The 15,129-nt window shown below is 31.7% G+C and overlaps 1 protein-coding gene across 2 annotated transcripts; it reads right to left on the bottom strand.

The window, feature by feature from the left end:
• Positions 1-1,405: 1,405 nt before the first annotated feature.
• Positions 1,406-6,301, bottom strand: LOC145610382 (protein NRT1/ PTR FAMILY 6.2-like). 2 transcript variants are annotated; one of them, XM_081665728.1, is made up of 6 exons: positions 6,161-6,301; positions 5,915-6,017; positions 5,281-5,498; positions 4,621-5,162; positions 3,644-3,996; positions 1,406-2,222 (listed from the first exon to the last, which is right to left on the bottom strand). In XM_081665728.1, exons 1-6 carry the CDS (start codon positions 6,161-6,163, stop codon positions 1,687-1,689), a joined length of 1,755 nt encoding a protein of 584 aa, XP_081521854.1. In that variant the 5' UTR covers positions 6,164-6,301; the 3' UTR covers positions 1,406-1,686. The 2 variants fall into 2 exon arrangements, with proteins under 2 accessions (XP_081521854.1, XP_081521853.1); XM_081665727.1 differs by lacking the exon at positions 6,161-6,301 and having other exon boundaries at positions 5,915-6,026.
• Positions 6,302-15,129: the final 8,828 nt, after the last annotated feature.

Below are 15,129 nucleotides of genomic sequence, written 5' to 3'. Positions count from 1 at the left end.
TGAAGAATCAATTTTAATAGAGTTTTACAATGAATAAAGTCCACGTGATTTTATTTGCTATTGTGGATATCACGGTATCCATTCATTGACCTAATAGAATCTTGTAATAATTTACGAGCACTCTTTTTTCTCAAGAATTCCTTAGTAATATTATGTGTGAATTGAAGTCGTCGGCAAATTATTCACCAATGCTTATATATACTTGTATAATGAAGCGATTCTTGATAAATAGTGGATTTTTATATGAGGGTCTTCATGTTTTGAATGTGACATGACTTTACTTTTTTTATTTGCATAAAGTAGGTTGCGACGAATAGTTATGAAATAAGTAAATTGGGAGGGAGAGATTAGATTGAAAATGATACAATATCTACTATATCTATCTATCTAATCTAAATCTAACATATATCATATCAAATTGTACTCAAATAATCATTGTGTATCATATTTTCTAAGTATTCATGTCCTCTTCCATAAATTGTTTCAAATCAAGGAAACATGCACTAGCTTATATGATAGAAATTAATTAAAATGACAGATGAATTGTATTTGAACTGATATAATTAAATTACAAGCATTGGTCTACTAATTAAGGAATTGAAACACTTGAGTTACATTATATTGTAATCCTGTTTTCGAATTCCTCCTAGTGGCATAGTGTGTACATTTTAGTAGTTTACTCAGCACATATCTTGATCATTTGCTACAGCTGAGTTTAATGCATGAGAAAATGATGGGTCAGGCCAAAAGCCACATGTACTTGTCTGAAGGGAAAAAAAATTGAATTGCAATTAATTGCAAATTATATTGCTTGGGATCAAGCCCACCTGGAGGCATATCTGGGTAGAGATTTCCTTATTCTCTCCCCTCACTTTCAAATTAAAATCGGACCTGTTAAAAGTTGAACTGGGACATGGACGCCTAAGAGGTTGGAATGTTAGGTTAATTGGATCATTCACCTTACTGTTATGGATTAAAGGTGGACCAATTCAATTATAAGCTAAACAATTACGTGTCCAAGGGGAGGACATTTTAGGGTTAGTTCCACATTATTCGGGTTTTGTTTTATTTGTATTTTTTTCTTTGGTTTTGTGAAAAGAACATCTTCAAGCTAGTACTTTGAGTTAAAAAAAGACAGATTCATCTATTTAACATGAATACGTAGCTATTTAAAAGTATGTCGTAATAGTTGGATGACTTTTTACTAGTAATCCAACATATAAAAGTCGTTTATATATATGATCGAGTCATTTTTTTTTACCAGTCTGCAAACCGCCCTTATCATCTACTCCACGTAACATATGGTTCAAAATTCATGGGCCTATGAATACATAGTGCTAGTGTGAGGTCCATATTAACTCACCTTTACTAATCACACAAGTCTTTTAAGGTAAAAAAGAAAGAATGATTGAAATGGATATATAGATACCTTTGTTACTTTGTATTAGTGGAAGAAGCTAAGAAAGCCACAAGTATGATTTAGAAAGGTAAGAACCAATCTTAAAACACACCATTTAATTCATTAATTGTACATTAAACTATACATCAAGGATAATTAAATTTGGAGGTAAAGCTTAAGCTTTCAAAAAATTTAACTCCAAAGTATCACATAAAAATACACCCAATGCAAATTTTCACCAAATTCCCCTGAATTTAAACTTGCACATTTTTTCCCCCCTTGTTCTCCTAGCATCTTTCCTCAGAACCATATGATCCATTAGCATTCGATACCCTAATCGAGTTATTCTTTTTGGATGGAGGCTTAAACCATATAGCACAAATCATAAACGCACCAAAGTTAACCAAACTTAGTAGAGTCAACAACCAATAGAAGTAATCAAGCCTTCCATAGTTAATGTCATCGGCTAGCCATCCTTCACTAGTGCGCGTAGTGGTAACACCCTTAATGACCGACACTAGGAAGCTACTAAGGAAGAACCCGAGGGAGAGAGTGGTAAGGAACAGGCCAGTGCTCATAGTTTTCATGCTTTTAGGTGCTTGAGTGATGAAGAAATCGAGTTGTCCGGTGTAGATGAAGGCTTCCCCTGCACCAACTAGGAAGAATTGTGGGATTAAGAAATACACACTTATAGGAAGTGATTGTGCATCTCTTCCTACTGCTATTGCTACTGATAGTCTCTTTCTTTCTGCCAATGCCGCGGCTGCCATTCCTAGTGTTGAGAGGACTAGCCCTATTGATATTCTTTGCAAGCTGCTGAAACCTATACATACAAAATCATATGAATATAGTTAGTGTTCATGTTGCAGTAACGTTGATTACGTGCAATATATTCACTCATAACTTCAAGTACATAAGAAAATTTTAATATCAGTGGGCGTTTGGTTGAATTTAATATTGCTTATGTGTAATATGTTCACTCAGCTCGTAACTTCAAGTACATAAAAATATTGTAATAAAACTGGTCGTTTGGTTGAATATAGTGATTAGAATTCTCTATAAAATCACTTTTTTTCTTTCTCAGCTAAACAATTTTTCAAAATTCTATTTCTATAAAGTAATTTGGACTACATTCTTTAATTTTAGGTCTTCAATTTTCTTTAAAGATTCGGTGTGAAAATAAATTAATTAGTTCAATTATGGATGCATTATTTGTGTGATGATTGCATATATTAGCCAACTAATTTTTGGTACCTTGCATCTCATGATATTTATAGATAACCTAAGATAGTGAGATGCATGTGATCTATTGTGAGATATAGAGACATAAACATTATATTGGATCCACTGTAGATACATATTGTTTTATGATAATGCAATGCTGCCTTTTTCATCATTATATTAAGCATTTTAATAAGCTAGTATCTTGTCTTAAGAATTTTAGTATCAAAAATTTTAATAATTTTCTCTTGTCATTTTCAATCTAATAGTATACTCACTAATTACTTAAATAAATTGAGTGTATTCTAAAATACCCTTTTTTAAAAGGAGTGTAACATACAACCTCATACTAAACAAACTTTATCAAAATTTTCTCTTCATTAAATTATTAAATAAATTTCAATGATTAAAGCTCATGTTTACTATCAAAGTTATTATATGCAACAACAAGATAATAATAAACCTATTTTTACTGATCAAAATTGTTTTAGTTGGATCGCCACATAGGTTAATCTAGGGTACAAAACACGGAATTTGATTTCAGACTCGAGATCATAGTTAGAGACCTTAGTGTGTTGTCACAAGATACTGAATCAAGATGGTACCAACCCTCCAAAATAAAAAAGTACTGGTATAATTTAAATGGGGGTTGTCCCAAAGTACCATACACTATCATTCTTTACACCCTAGCAAGGCCACATAAAAACATAAGGTGTGGTACCCTCCTTTTGGACCACGTACCAACATAATATAATAAAGATCATGGTAAAAATATGTAAGTAATTGTAATTTAAATCAAAATTCAACACAAAACATGATACTTATCAAATTTTGAACATCTTTTATGAATTATAGGCAAAAAAAATATATATTCACGTGAAATTTTTATATGTTGGATTCATTTTAATAATGAATACTGATTAATTTTGAAATAAGTTGTGAATTTAGCAAGCGTAAAACTCCATATGTTGCAGTATTAAATAACGAAGAAAGATGTATATGATCATGGTGCAATGTATGTACCTGCTTTGCCTTTCCATTTTTTCCAAAATGGCACAATGATACGGTCATATACTGCTAAACTGAGTAGAATGGCTGCTACAAAGAAGACAGTGAGTGAGCCTGCTGGGATTTGGAAGCTCCCTAGGGATCTTTCCATGGTGAAAGCTTGCTCGACCGAGAAAGTGATCATTTGTGCGTATGTTGTCCAAAATATGATGGTTGTTGCCCATACGGGTAGCAACCGTGCCATCATCTTTACTTCTTCGACTTTGGTCACCGAGCATAGCTTCCATGGGTTGGGGGGCGTGGGGGCCGAACCACCGTGAATGTTCTCAAAGTCCCCCTCGGCTACTATTGCTGCCTTGTCCAAGCACCTATATATAAGCATGATGAAAACGTTATACATTTAATTTTCACTATACCTTAAGGAAGTTAGGAAGACACAAAATTGAATTAACAAGGGTGACCCTTTTTTTCATTTTACTTTGTGACTTGCATATAATAATATATATGTTGACTAAATATTCTAGTTAAATATAATGTTGTGTACGTGTACAAGTAGATAGGATAATCCTAATTTGAACTCCAATTAATTAAGATAAAAGTATTTGTTAGTAGCATAAAACCACTTTAAAATAATTCTAATGAAAATTATTGTCAACTTATGTTAATTTACTCCACTATGAAGATCATCCTAGTTAATCATTGAAAAATTTAAGTAAAAAGTCTCATCTTTAATACTTTTATTCCAAAACTTTCTTCGTACTTAGTTATGATAAAGTTTGACCAGTAAGAGTGTTTTATCATTACTCCCCCATTATCCGTATAATTTTTTCTTCAAGACACAAAGAAATAAAGCTCGGATTTTAGAAGTTGACCTTACAGAAAGTTAAGAACATCTTTAAAGCAAAAAATTGTTACATCTTTTTTGGACCTAATATTACCTACATAAAGTAAACAAATTATGAGTAAATTTTGTTTTAAATTATGGAACTTACCCAAATTGCTGAGTGTGTGGAACCCTTTGACCTTCAGGAGCATCCTCATACAAGTAATTCACATCATAAGGCAATTGCAATTTAGCCTTTTTAACAGCTGCTGAAATAACTTGGAAAATATGAACAATAGGGCTTCCCATACTCTTTTTGTACCTATATCTTTTTATTCCAGCCAAAAATATAACTATTGCAACACCCATTGAAACAGAGCAAATTCCATATGCCCAGCTTCTCCCTACCTCATCTTGTATCCACACGAGCACAGTCACGGCCATTAGAGTCCCTAGGCTTATGAAGAAGAAGAATCTGCTAAAAAAGGCGGTCATTTGAGCCTTCTCCTTCTCGTCTTTCTCATCAAATTGATCACTTCCAAAACCGGATACACTCGATTTTAGACCACCCGTGCCTAGGGCGATCAAGTATAAGGCTAAGTATAGAATTCCCATTTGAAATTCTGTTGCTTTTTGGCATGGTTCGTTTGAGTCACATGGTGGTGGTCGTAGCTCGGGTAGTTTTGTTGAGATTGCTAGCATTGCTGTCCCCTGAATCATGTATAAGATATACGGGTTTAGACTTTAGAGGTCGTTAAAAACTTAAAATTATGATTTTGTCATGCATTCATAAAATTGTTGTAAGGCGTGTTAGTTTATTAGTACTTACCAATACTTGTACCACTGCGAAAATTGCAACAGTCTTGAATCTTCCTAGGAAGGAATCAGCCAAAAAGCCGCCGAGCAAGCAGAGGAGGAAGGAAGTGCCCATGAAATCAGTGACAACATTCGCCGAGGTTGAACTAGGTAAGTGCATAGTTCCAACAAGGTATGTCACAAGGTTCACGGCTATCCCCATTGTCGATAGCCTTTCACACATTTCGATGCCTGTTTTATCATTGCACATAATTAGAGACGACAATATTAGTATCAGTGTAATGAAAGTGGATTCTTATAAGTTATCGTGCAACTTTCTAAAAACCCCTTAGACCGTCTAATCACTGGAGAGAATCCCGGTCCTAGTATATAATCTATTGATGTTTAAAAATGATCGAATGGGGTGGGCCGGGTGGAAACCAATGTTCCAATCTTTGAGGGAGTAAATAAAAAGTTTGTGGATATGAGAATATTTTTAAGGTTTACAAGTGCAACACTTTGCATCAATATTGTTAGCCCCTCTTTTTTGTTATTCTGAATATTCTAATGAACTTTTATTTTGCATGAATAACCTACTAAATGATGCTTAATGCAACTCATTAGTCGAAAATGCATAAACTCTAAGCTAAAAGAAGGGTAAATCATACCTAAAATAAGAGCAGCAGGCACCCAGCCACCAGTTTTCGAGCGGTCTGCAGGGGCACCCTTATAGTCAAGGGCATCGGCAACAATCCAACTCATCTTTCCATCCTGAGCCATGAGCAAACAAATAAGGTAACGCGATTATTAAGGAAATTAATGTACATACCCTAGGAGATTTTCACAAAATTGATGAAATATAGTTGGAACAATTGCTAAATAATACTTGTAATAAGCATGACAAAAATGCTAACCATTTTTAGAAGCCTTAGTAGAAGAAGCCAAAAAGGAGTTGAAGTTGAAGATGGAAGCTAATATTGTTTGTTATGAGACAATATTAGATGATTGCTTGAATATGTTTGGACTCACAATAAAGATAGCTTGTGAAGTTTCTCTTATATAGGCAAAGTTTTCTAGGTAATTTATGTTGTAATAAGGAAATAAAAGAAAAGGAAAATAAAATAATATTAATGAAGTGGCCCTCCACTAGTGGTTGACACAAATAACAGCTAGTATTTGGCAGGGAGAGATTAGGCCAATCCCATTTTTGCACCTTCTCATGGGAATGTTCTAGGGTTACAAAAATGTGTTTTATAAATTATTTGGGCATTTTTTTTGGGTGTTGTAGTAACACCCCTTAACAAAAATAATCAATCACGTACCCTCTCGCATCTTCTGCGTAGGAGTGAAAGTGTAACAATCTATATTGTGATTGTTGATTCAGCTTAGGTAACACCACATCAGCAATGTCAATTGTAATTGAAAAAAAAATCTCAAAAGTAAAAGAAAAAAAGTGACAAGGTTTTAATAAAGTAGATCTTGATGTTGTTGTTTGTGGAGGAAGGTAATTTAGGTTGAAAATGAGAAGGTAAAAATTATTAAAAAAAAGGAATTAAATGAAAAAAGAGAATCTTTAGCAAACAAATTCTAATACCAAATTAATGGTCAATTATTGATGTTGATTTAAAGGTGAAGGATAGTTACTGGACAAGAAGATTGTGAACCCCAGTATATACACACATAGCATCTCCTCTTCTCATTAACTAAGTGCTTTTGTTACCCCACCATTCAAACTTCAAAGAGCTTTAAAATTTTGGTTTTTTTTAGAAGTTGTTAATTTTTGTAAAAATGCTATAGAAAAAATAAATTAGTTTTTAGAAATCATGATAAAAAAGGTTAGAGTCTAATTTTAGAAATTTAGAAGAAAAAATGGGTGGGAAAAATGTCATTCACATGTTAATAAATTAGGAAGAAATTAGTTTCTATCAGTAAGGTTAGATTGCCATTTGTTAAAAGTGTATAGTGTTGGATTATACATAGGTGTAAAGTAGGAATAGGAGGCTGATTGAGCTCTTCACATGAAGTGCATTTAAATGTTCAATTCTCTTTAATATGTTGTTGGTTAGTTGTCCACTATACTTGTCTTTTGTTTGTAAATTCTATTTTTTCATTAATTTTGATGATGTGCTCTTGTAAAAAAAAAAAATGATGATGTATTTTCAAATTTTGATTATTTTATTAAAATAATAGAATATGTACTCATGCGCCCTGACCTACTAACATAGTTTTCTATATGTAATAAAATGTTCTTCACACTTAATATTAGCATGTAAGTTGAAAACTAAAATGTTAATATAAGTAATAAATTAAAAATTAAAAATTAGAAATTGGAAAGAGAGTGAGAAAACTAATAAATATACTCATTAGAGGATCAAATCGAATGTGTATACTTTTGTCCGCATTTCCCCTCTCGATCTCCCTCTAGCTAACTAATAAGAATAATGCATTTATTGTTCTTATTATTATAAAAGTAAGATCATCATGTCCCATTTAATTGGTTTTATTTTTATTATATTTATGAATTAATATGACACTTGAAACACTTTAAGTTTTAAGTTTGGAACCCTTATCCTAATTTACACATGATATTATTTATAACTTATTTATAAGATTAACAAAACTCATAATACAAGCATAAAATAGTGTGAATACTTATACAATCAAATATGTAGTATCAATTACTTTATTTTTTTTGAAGAGAATAATAATTCAATAATAAGAAGCCATACGACATCTGCAAAAGAGATCAGAATCGATGAATACAATGAAAATTGAATCAAATAACAATTTTAATTATGTAAAACTACGGTCGCGAGTGAGATTTGACATTGATGAATACCCTCGTCTGTTGAATTCTACAAGGGGGCCTTGCGATTTTTGATAGTTTTTGAATTGAACTTAATTGTAGTCGTTGATCTGACAACTGATTTAACGCCACATGAACCACCACTATAAAATTAGAAATTCCGATGACAAAAGAGAAATCATCTACACCGAGCAAGACCATCGTGAGGATGGGATCTATTATTATAAGTGATTAGAAAGGGATTTTGGGCTTACCACTAATCAAGGAACTAGTGATAGCCCCTACCAATAATCACAATGGAGATTAAGGAGAGAAGGATGAAGGAGGAAAAAGGGAGAAGGAAAAAGATTGAAGGAAAATCCAAAAAAAAAAACCGGAAAAAATCCTACCAAAAAACTAGGAAAAAAATACCCTCCCAAGGAGAAACCTAGAGGTAGGGAAAAAACTAGTATCAGTTACTTGTCAAATAAATTAAAAAGAAAATGTAGTTTCAATTAGTCAATTACTTAAGCATGTCATTCTATTTTTTCTCTTATGCAAGTACATGTATACTGAGCCAACTTTGTCTCAAAAAAAAAAAAATAATAAATAAAAAATACCGAGCCAACTCAATCGATCTTTAAGAAGAAAGCATAACATTAGAAGAAAAGAGTCGAGGATTTGTATATATACATGTATATAGATTTACCTTTATTTTATAATAGCTAATACGGATTACATATATTTAACCTTTGTAATTAGATTACATATATTTCTACAATTTAGCAAAAAAGTTCAATTTAATACTATAAATAAAGTAAACAAACAAAAAATGATAAAAAAAACATTGGAATCAGTGATCCCAAATGAGCTAGAGGATATATTCCATAAAAGGACCTATTAACTTGACAAGCAACTACCCTATTAACTTTGTGATTTTTAGGTTTTACAATTATTCAAAAGTTTCCTCAATTTAGGGTTATAATAGTGCTACAAAAGTCAACGCACAAAGAGTGATACAACAACTTGCAACCCCTTACTCTCTAGGTTGAAAAATGACCTTAAAAGAAAAAGGACCATAATTTTAATCATGTGTTTGAACTCCATCGACTGACTACAACCTAACTATTCTAGTTAGGGTTAGATTCGTTACATACAAACCATACAATTAGATTCCAATATATTGAAATATTAACTACAGAAAATTGGAATATATACATCATATACTAGTAGTATATACTAGTCATATTTTGTCTACTATTTAAAAAGAAAAAAAAAAAATGTAGCTAGAAAAGCTAGAAATTTAGTGTCCATTAGTTACTAAATTTGTCCCAAAGAATCTTCAATGAATATTATTGATTATAGGGTAGGCATTGTATTTTGGACAAGGAAGCCACACGTTTTTTTTGATTGGCCTTGTTGAGCCTACTAATGTTGTTACTACTGTTTGCTCCTCTAATGGTCTAATGGATTGGGATTCTCATTTTTTATTTTTTTTTTTAAAAAAGGTAGATCCATCAATATTCAATAGCCTGCAATTTCTCATCTCCTTTGTTATCGATCACCACTGAATACTATCGATCTCACTTATAAATTTATACGTGCTGCGTGTCCTCTTTTTCTCTTCTCCCCTCATCCAATGACCTTCTTTCGATGCTAACTTGTCATTTTAAAGTTCTCCTAAAGGGATTTCGTGGAGAGAGGAGAATTGAATCTTCTCATTCTATTGGAAAATTGGGTAGCCATACAAGAGAATTCTTCCCTAATAAGTTCCTTTGTTTTGCTATTAATTTGTCCTAATGAAGAGATTCTTTAACAAAGAGACAATGAATACGCCTCTATGATTCATTTGTAGATATCAAATATGTACCAAATTAAAGCATTTGGAAAAATTTATCAGTTTCTTAAATTAGTTCAAAACGTAAGAACCGTCATTAGTTTGATAAGATTTACGAAATGGACAAGCACCATTGACTATTAGAATGAACTACCAAATTAATATCGTACACTAATTAAGTATTAGTGAATTATTGTCGTGTATTTACGTAGAACAATTGACTATCTAGTAGGTACGGTTAATCATAACCTTTTGGACTTTAATACAAAAGGCTATGGTTGATCCTAGTTTGAACTTGCTAAGCTAGGTATCGAATCATCTGTACACCGGTCTTCTCTTCCATGCAACTAATAGCTACATTTTGAAATTTCATCAATCCCATAATATGTACTCTTCATATTTTCAACCGTTTCAAATATTAACACACATTTTAGTATCTTGACGTTTAATTGATCAGGAAATCTTAGAATCAATTCGTAATAAAAAGAGTAACTTTTCAATCCTCATCTAATATGTTTAAACGAGGGACAAGTAACACTAAGGAGTTTCGACAAGTATGTTAGTTTGAGTTTCATTCTTTGTTTTTTGTTATTTGATTTAAAACTAACATAAAAGGATAATATTATAGACGAAATTAATCTTGGATATCACTCTTCAAAACGTTACCGGCTAATTCATTGGTTGTAAACTTGTAATATGAAAGTTGCTGCGTGTAATCAATAACATATAATAGTAGTACCGTACACTTTGATGGGATGCATGGAACGCGTAAGTATATACAGGCATTATTATTAAGAAATTTATCAAAGCTGAGAGCAATTCAACCTCAAATCAATGCAACTCTAGAATATTTGGAATTGATAATTAGGGCATGTTCTCATTGACTGAACTCTGCTGAACTGAACTGAACTGAACTGAACTCAGCTGAACTGAACTGAAATGAACTGAAATGAATATTTTATAAGAGAAGGAAATTAGGAGCTGAACTGAACTGAACAATTGAACTGAACTGAGCTGAACTGAACTGAACTCAGCTGAACTGAACTGAACTCAGCTGAACTGAACTAAACTGAATTTCAACGTAAGAGAACAGACCCTTACTTTAGTACTAAAGATCTTCTCAACCTTAGCTCCTAATAAGTAATAACCAGGCCATCAGACCGGAGGTTCAATTCTTATTAGACATAAAGCAAAGTGATTCATTAGAAGCAAAGGGTTAATTTAATTTCATGGTCTCGATTAATTATCTTTTTATAGCGCGTGTCCACATTATCTAATGTTATTGGTGCCTCCTTTTGATCTAGATTAATTATGTTCTTTCTTTAGTACTAAGTATTACTACATACAACGTACTAATTTTGTCTATAATCTCATTTCCTAAATAAGCAAATTACTGTAAAGATTATGCAGCTAGCTAGTCAATCATTAGTTGGTCTGTACTTAAAAACTAGTACTCAGTCTTAGTAGATACAAGACGTATATATATCACACGTACTTGTATTATAAATTGGCTAATAATATTACAACGATAATAAAAATAAATAAAAGTACAAGAGTGATGTGATACGCATGAAAGAGTATACATTAGCAAAGTAATCAAATAATATATTTCAAAATTACAATATGTATAATTATTCTATGTGTCTATTAGATATGTATGATATGATTTCACATCAATTTGTAACGAAATTGTAATAACTATTTCTATATCAAAGATGGCTTTACATCCATGAGAGAGAGGTCAGATATCTTTATTTATTTCCACTATCCTATAATGAATTACTGCGAGACAATCTCATCCATTAGCTTACTCGTCGCAAACAGGTAAGCATTGCAAGAGATTGAATTACACCCAATCAAATCAAAATCAATACCGAAAGTGGCTAGGAAACCCTTGGAGCCACAAGCATGATTTTTGGTGTCTTATTTCGTAGAAAAGATTTAGAGCTTAGCAACATTCATATCTACTAACACTCAGTCAATCAAGCACTATTAGTGGAGCCCAAATTAAAGCAAATATAGAATATTATGATCGAGATCTTAGAGAGGGCATTGATAGAGATTTATGAACTTATACTTTTATATTTTTCTATTTGTTTAGCAATTGATGGGATGAGGAGAATTGAAAAAGATTTCAACAAAAATCATGAACGATGATAGGTCAAATATAGTGGGGTGGGGTCAATTGCATGGAATTATTGCAAGAACTTGAAAGTTGGAGTAGTTGACATGTATTTGAAGATTTCTAGCCCACATAAATCTTCATCTACTCTTGAGTCTTGACTTATCTCAAATTAAATTCAATTTTTGTATGATTATTTTATATTTAGAGAATATTTTTTGTAATCAATCAGGACAAATTGAGGCATGTTAAACTATAGATAGATTTTTGTTGATTTATATTAACCTATTTGTCAAAAAAAATAAATAATATTAACCTATTTGTATGTTTTTGAAAAAAAAAAAACAATTTCTATTTGTACAAAATAGAAAAATGATACTTTTAGCTTAACTTAGGGGGTAACCATTTAGGCTGGAAATAGCGAAATTTCTTCAAAAAATTTGGGTGTTATTTTATTTTATTTTGTTACAGGGTATTAGTTTAAGTTAAATTAGAAGTGTATGCACGCGTCTTTATGATGGATTTTGTTCATGTTTAGTCTTCTAAGTTTAGTACAAGTTGTTTTATGAGTAAAGTTTTATGCGGGATCAATAGACTCCCTAATCGAGCCAATTTTTACCAAAATAATTTTGCATTTGTGTAAAGTAACTCTATCCATGTGTACTGCACGTGCTAGAAGCAAGGTCAAAGTTACTATCATTAATTAATTTAATTCATTGAAGGAGAGAAGAAAGTGACTACTTTAATCCCCAATCGAATTGGAAAGTGCCTACTTAATAATAAAAATAGGAGCAAGAACAGTTCAACGCATTACAAATTGTTGGGAAAATAATTTCCTACTGTTTAAGATAAGATTGAGATGCATGTATAGTACTATAATTGATACTATGGGGTTGTTTGGTTAGTTTAGGAAGTGAAAATTCCCATGAACTTCTAATATATGGGAATTAAATTCCATAATCAAATTCATGGGAATTTTTTAAAGTTGTTTGGTTGGTAATGAGGGAAGTTAATTTCCATAGGAATTTCAACTTACCTAGGGGGTACCAGGTAAGTAAATTCCTACATTTTGTGGGAATTGGAAATTCCTAGGAAGTTCTACTTCCCCCATTTCACCAAATTTTATTCAACCAAACAACTTACTAATTTTGCAATTCCTAGGAATTTCCAATTCCCATAATTTTGTATGTAAACCAAACAACACCTATGTGTTCTTGTTTATATTATAACTTTCATAATTGATTGAAATCACTACAAAATGCAATAAAGTCTGCTTGGTCTAGTAATAATAATATATACGAAGTATGTAACAACCTGTATACTTGTATATATAGTTTATTGACTGATATAATATATCCATTAACCTTTTTAAGGATGTGTAATTTTTTGTTGTTGTGGATAGCAGTATGGAGAGCAATTTAATGCATTACGCATTGTTGGCAAATTTTTATTATTCCATATGTTTATTAGGATAAGGTTTTGCTTGTATTTGTTCTTCATCTACAAAATATACTTTCTTAGGCGATGATTTGAATTTGTTGACGTACAAAGTTGACCTGATTTAACATGTGAGAGGTTATTGGTTCGGTAGGGTCTTTTATTTTACCCTAAAGAAATAAAATTAGGATGTAAGTATAATTTTAACCTAGCTTAGTTCGTTAGATTGTGTTCTATTCACCTGATTTTTACTTATTTAAACTTATTTTACCTTATTAAATCTTATTTTAGTTGTAATTTAAACTTGGATAACCTTTATCCTAACTTGTTTTTTCTGAATTGAACTTATTTGGACTTATCTGAATTCAACTGATGAATTTATCAAACTTGAAATAAGTAAAAGAAGGTAAACGAAATAGACCATAAATAAAGTTCTTATAGAATTAATGTAACAAATGTAATTAGATCTAGATAGGTCAATTCTCGATCAAGCTAAGCAGTGACTGTCCAGCCACATATTCTTTTAATCAACTTAACTAATTGACATTCGTTGTATTTACACCATATGGATACTGGATAGCACTCATTTATCAACATCACCTTCTTGCATCCGGGATGTGCCACGATAGCTTACAATTGACATGATTGTAAATTTCAAAAAGGAATAAAGTTTGATCTACCAATCGGCGCAGAAAAAAATCTGATGAATGAAGATTGAGAATGATACGAAGTACTAAGATTATTATGTGCACCGGCCATACTATAATAAGAGAAACAGACAACATATATAACGAACAACTTGAATTGATCAAATTAAAGTGCTCCACTCAAATTTATGGAGTAGATTGTATATCAAAAAGATGTTCTCCTATTCACTTTTTTTGTCTATGCCCATAACTAGACAGCCCATTTACTAGGTTCTCATCATTCTTACACATCCAAACTATAAACATATTTTAATAATAGGTGGTTTTGAGTTTTGACCATGTAAATTATAAAATAATTATGTACCATGTATCATTCTTTTTATTTGTCTCATGAGCATTTGTGAAGGGTTTTATACAATTGAAAAGGTAGGAAGAGAAAAATGAGTAGGTGGGTAAACGAGAGAACCAATCCAAAAGAAAATTAATAGAGCATATCATCTTAACTTTTTGGTTGAGTTGACCATTTAACATGGTATCAGAGTTAAGTGTGACATTTAAGTCACACAGGTTTAAATCTAATCCACCTCCAGTTTAAAGTGGAATGTTAAACTCTGAGTATCAGGAAGACTCATGCTACATCCACACTTCTAGCCCAACGAACTCACGTATGAAGGGGCGTGAATATAAAACATATTTATGGGTTTCAACCATTAACTTAAACTTTTGGTTGAATTGGTCCTTTTTCAGATTAGGTAAAGAAAATGTTACTATAGGTAATTAAGTAAATAAAGACACCTTAAAAAGTAAAATAGAGCAATTGAAATGGGGTGAGGATAGTAGTTGTCATATAGTAGCATGCTTTTTAACATACTTCCTATGTTATTTCATTATTTACAAACACTATTTTGACTAACTTTTGTAATTTGTAGTAATGATGATAATAAGATACATACTTCGTCACATAGGAGCTTAATTGTTAGTTGTTACAACCATTTCTATGTATTTTTTCAAAATTTCAACTTTTTATAAATTTTATTTACCGATTAGATTAATAT

The sequence above is a fragment of the Chenopodium album genome, chromosome 24, assembly GCF_948465745.1.
Source record: "Chenopodium album chromosome 24, dcCheAlbu1.1, whole genome shotgun sequence".
Classification (NCBI taxonomy): domain Eukaryota; kingdom Viridiplantae; phylum Streptophyta; class Magnoliopsida; order Caryophyllales; family Amaranthaceae; genus Chenopodium; species Chenopodium album.
This window is presented reverse-complemented; position numbering and strand designations above follow the sequence as displayed.

Coding starts and splice junctions, on each gene's coding strand:
- LOC145610382 (XM_081665727.1), bottom strand. CDS start 6,026: ATGGCTCAGGATGGAAAGATGAGTTGGATTGTTGCCGATGCCCTTGAC. Junction 5,499..5,914: donor GCCTGCTGCTCTTATTTTAG/GTATGATTTACC, acceptor ATGATAAAACAG/GCATCGAAATGTGTGAAAGG. Junction 2,223..3,643: donor AAAATGGAAAGGCAAAGCAG/GTACATACATTG, acceptor TTGTATGTATAG/GTTTCAGCAGCTTGCAAAGA.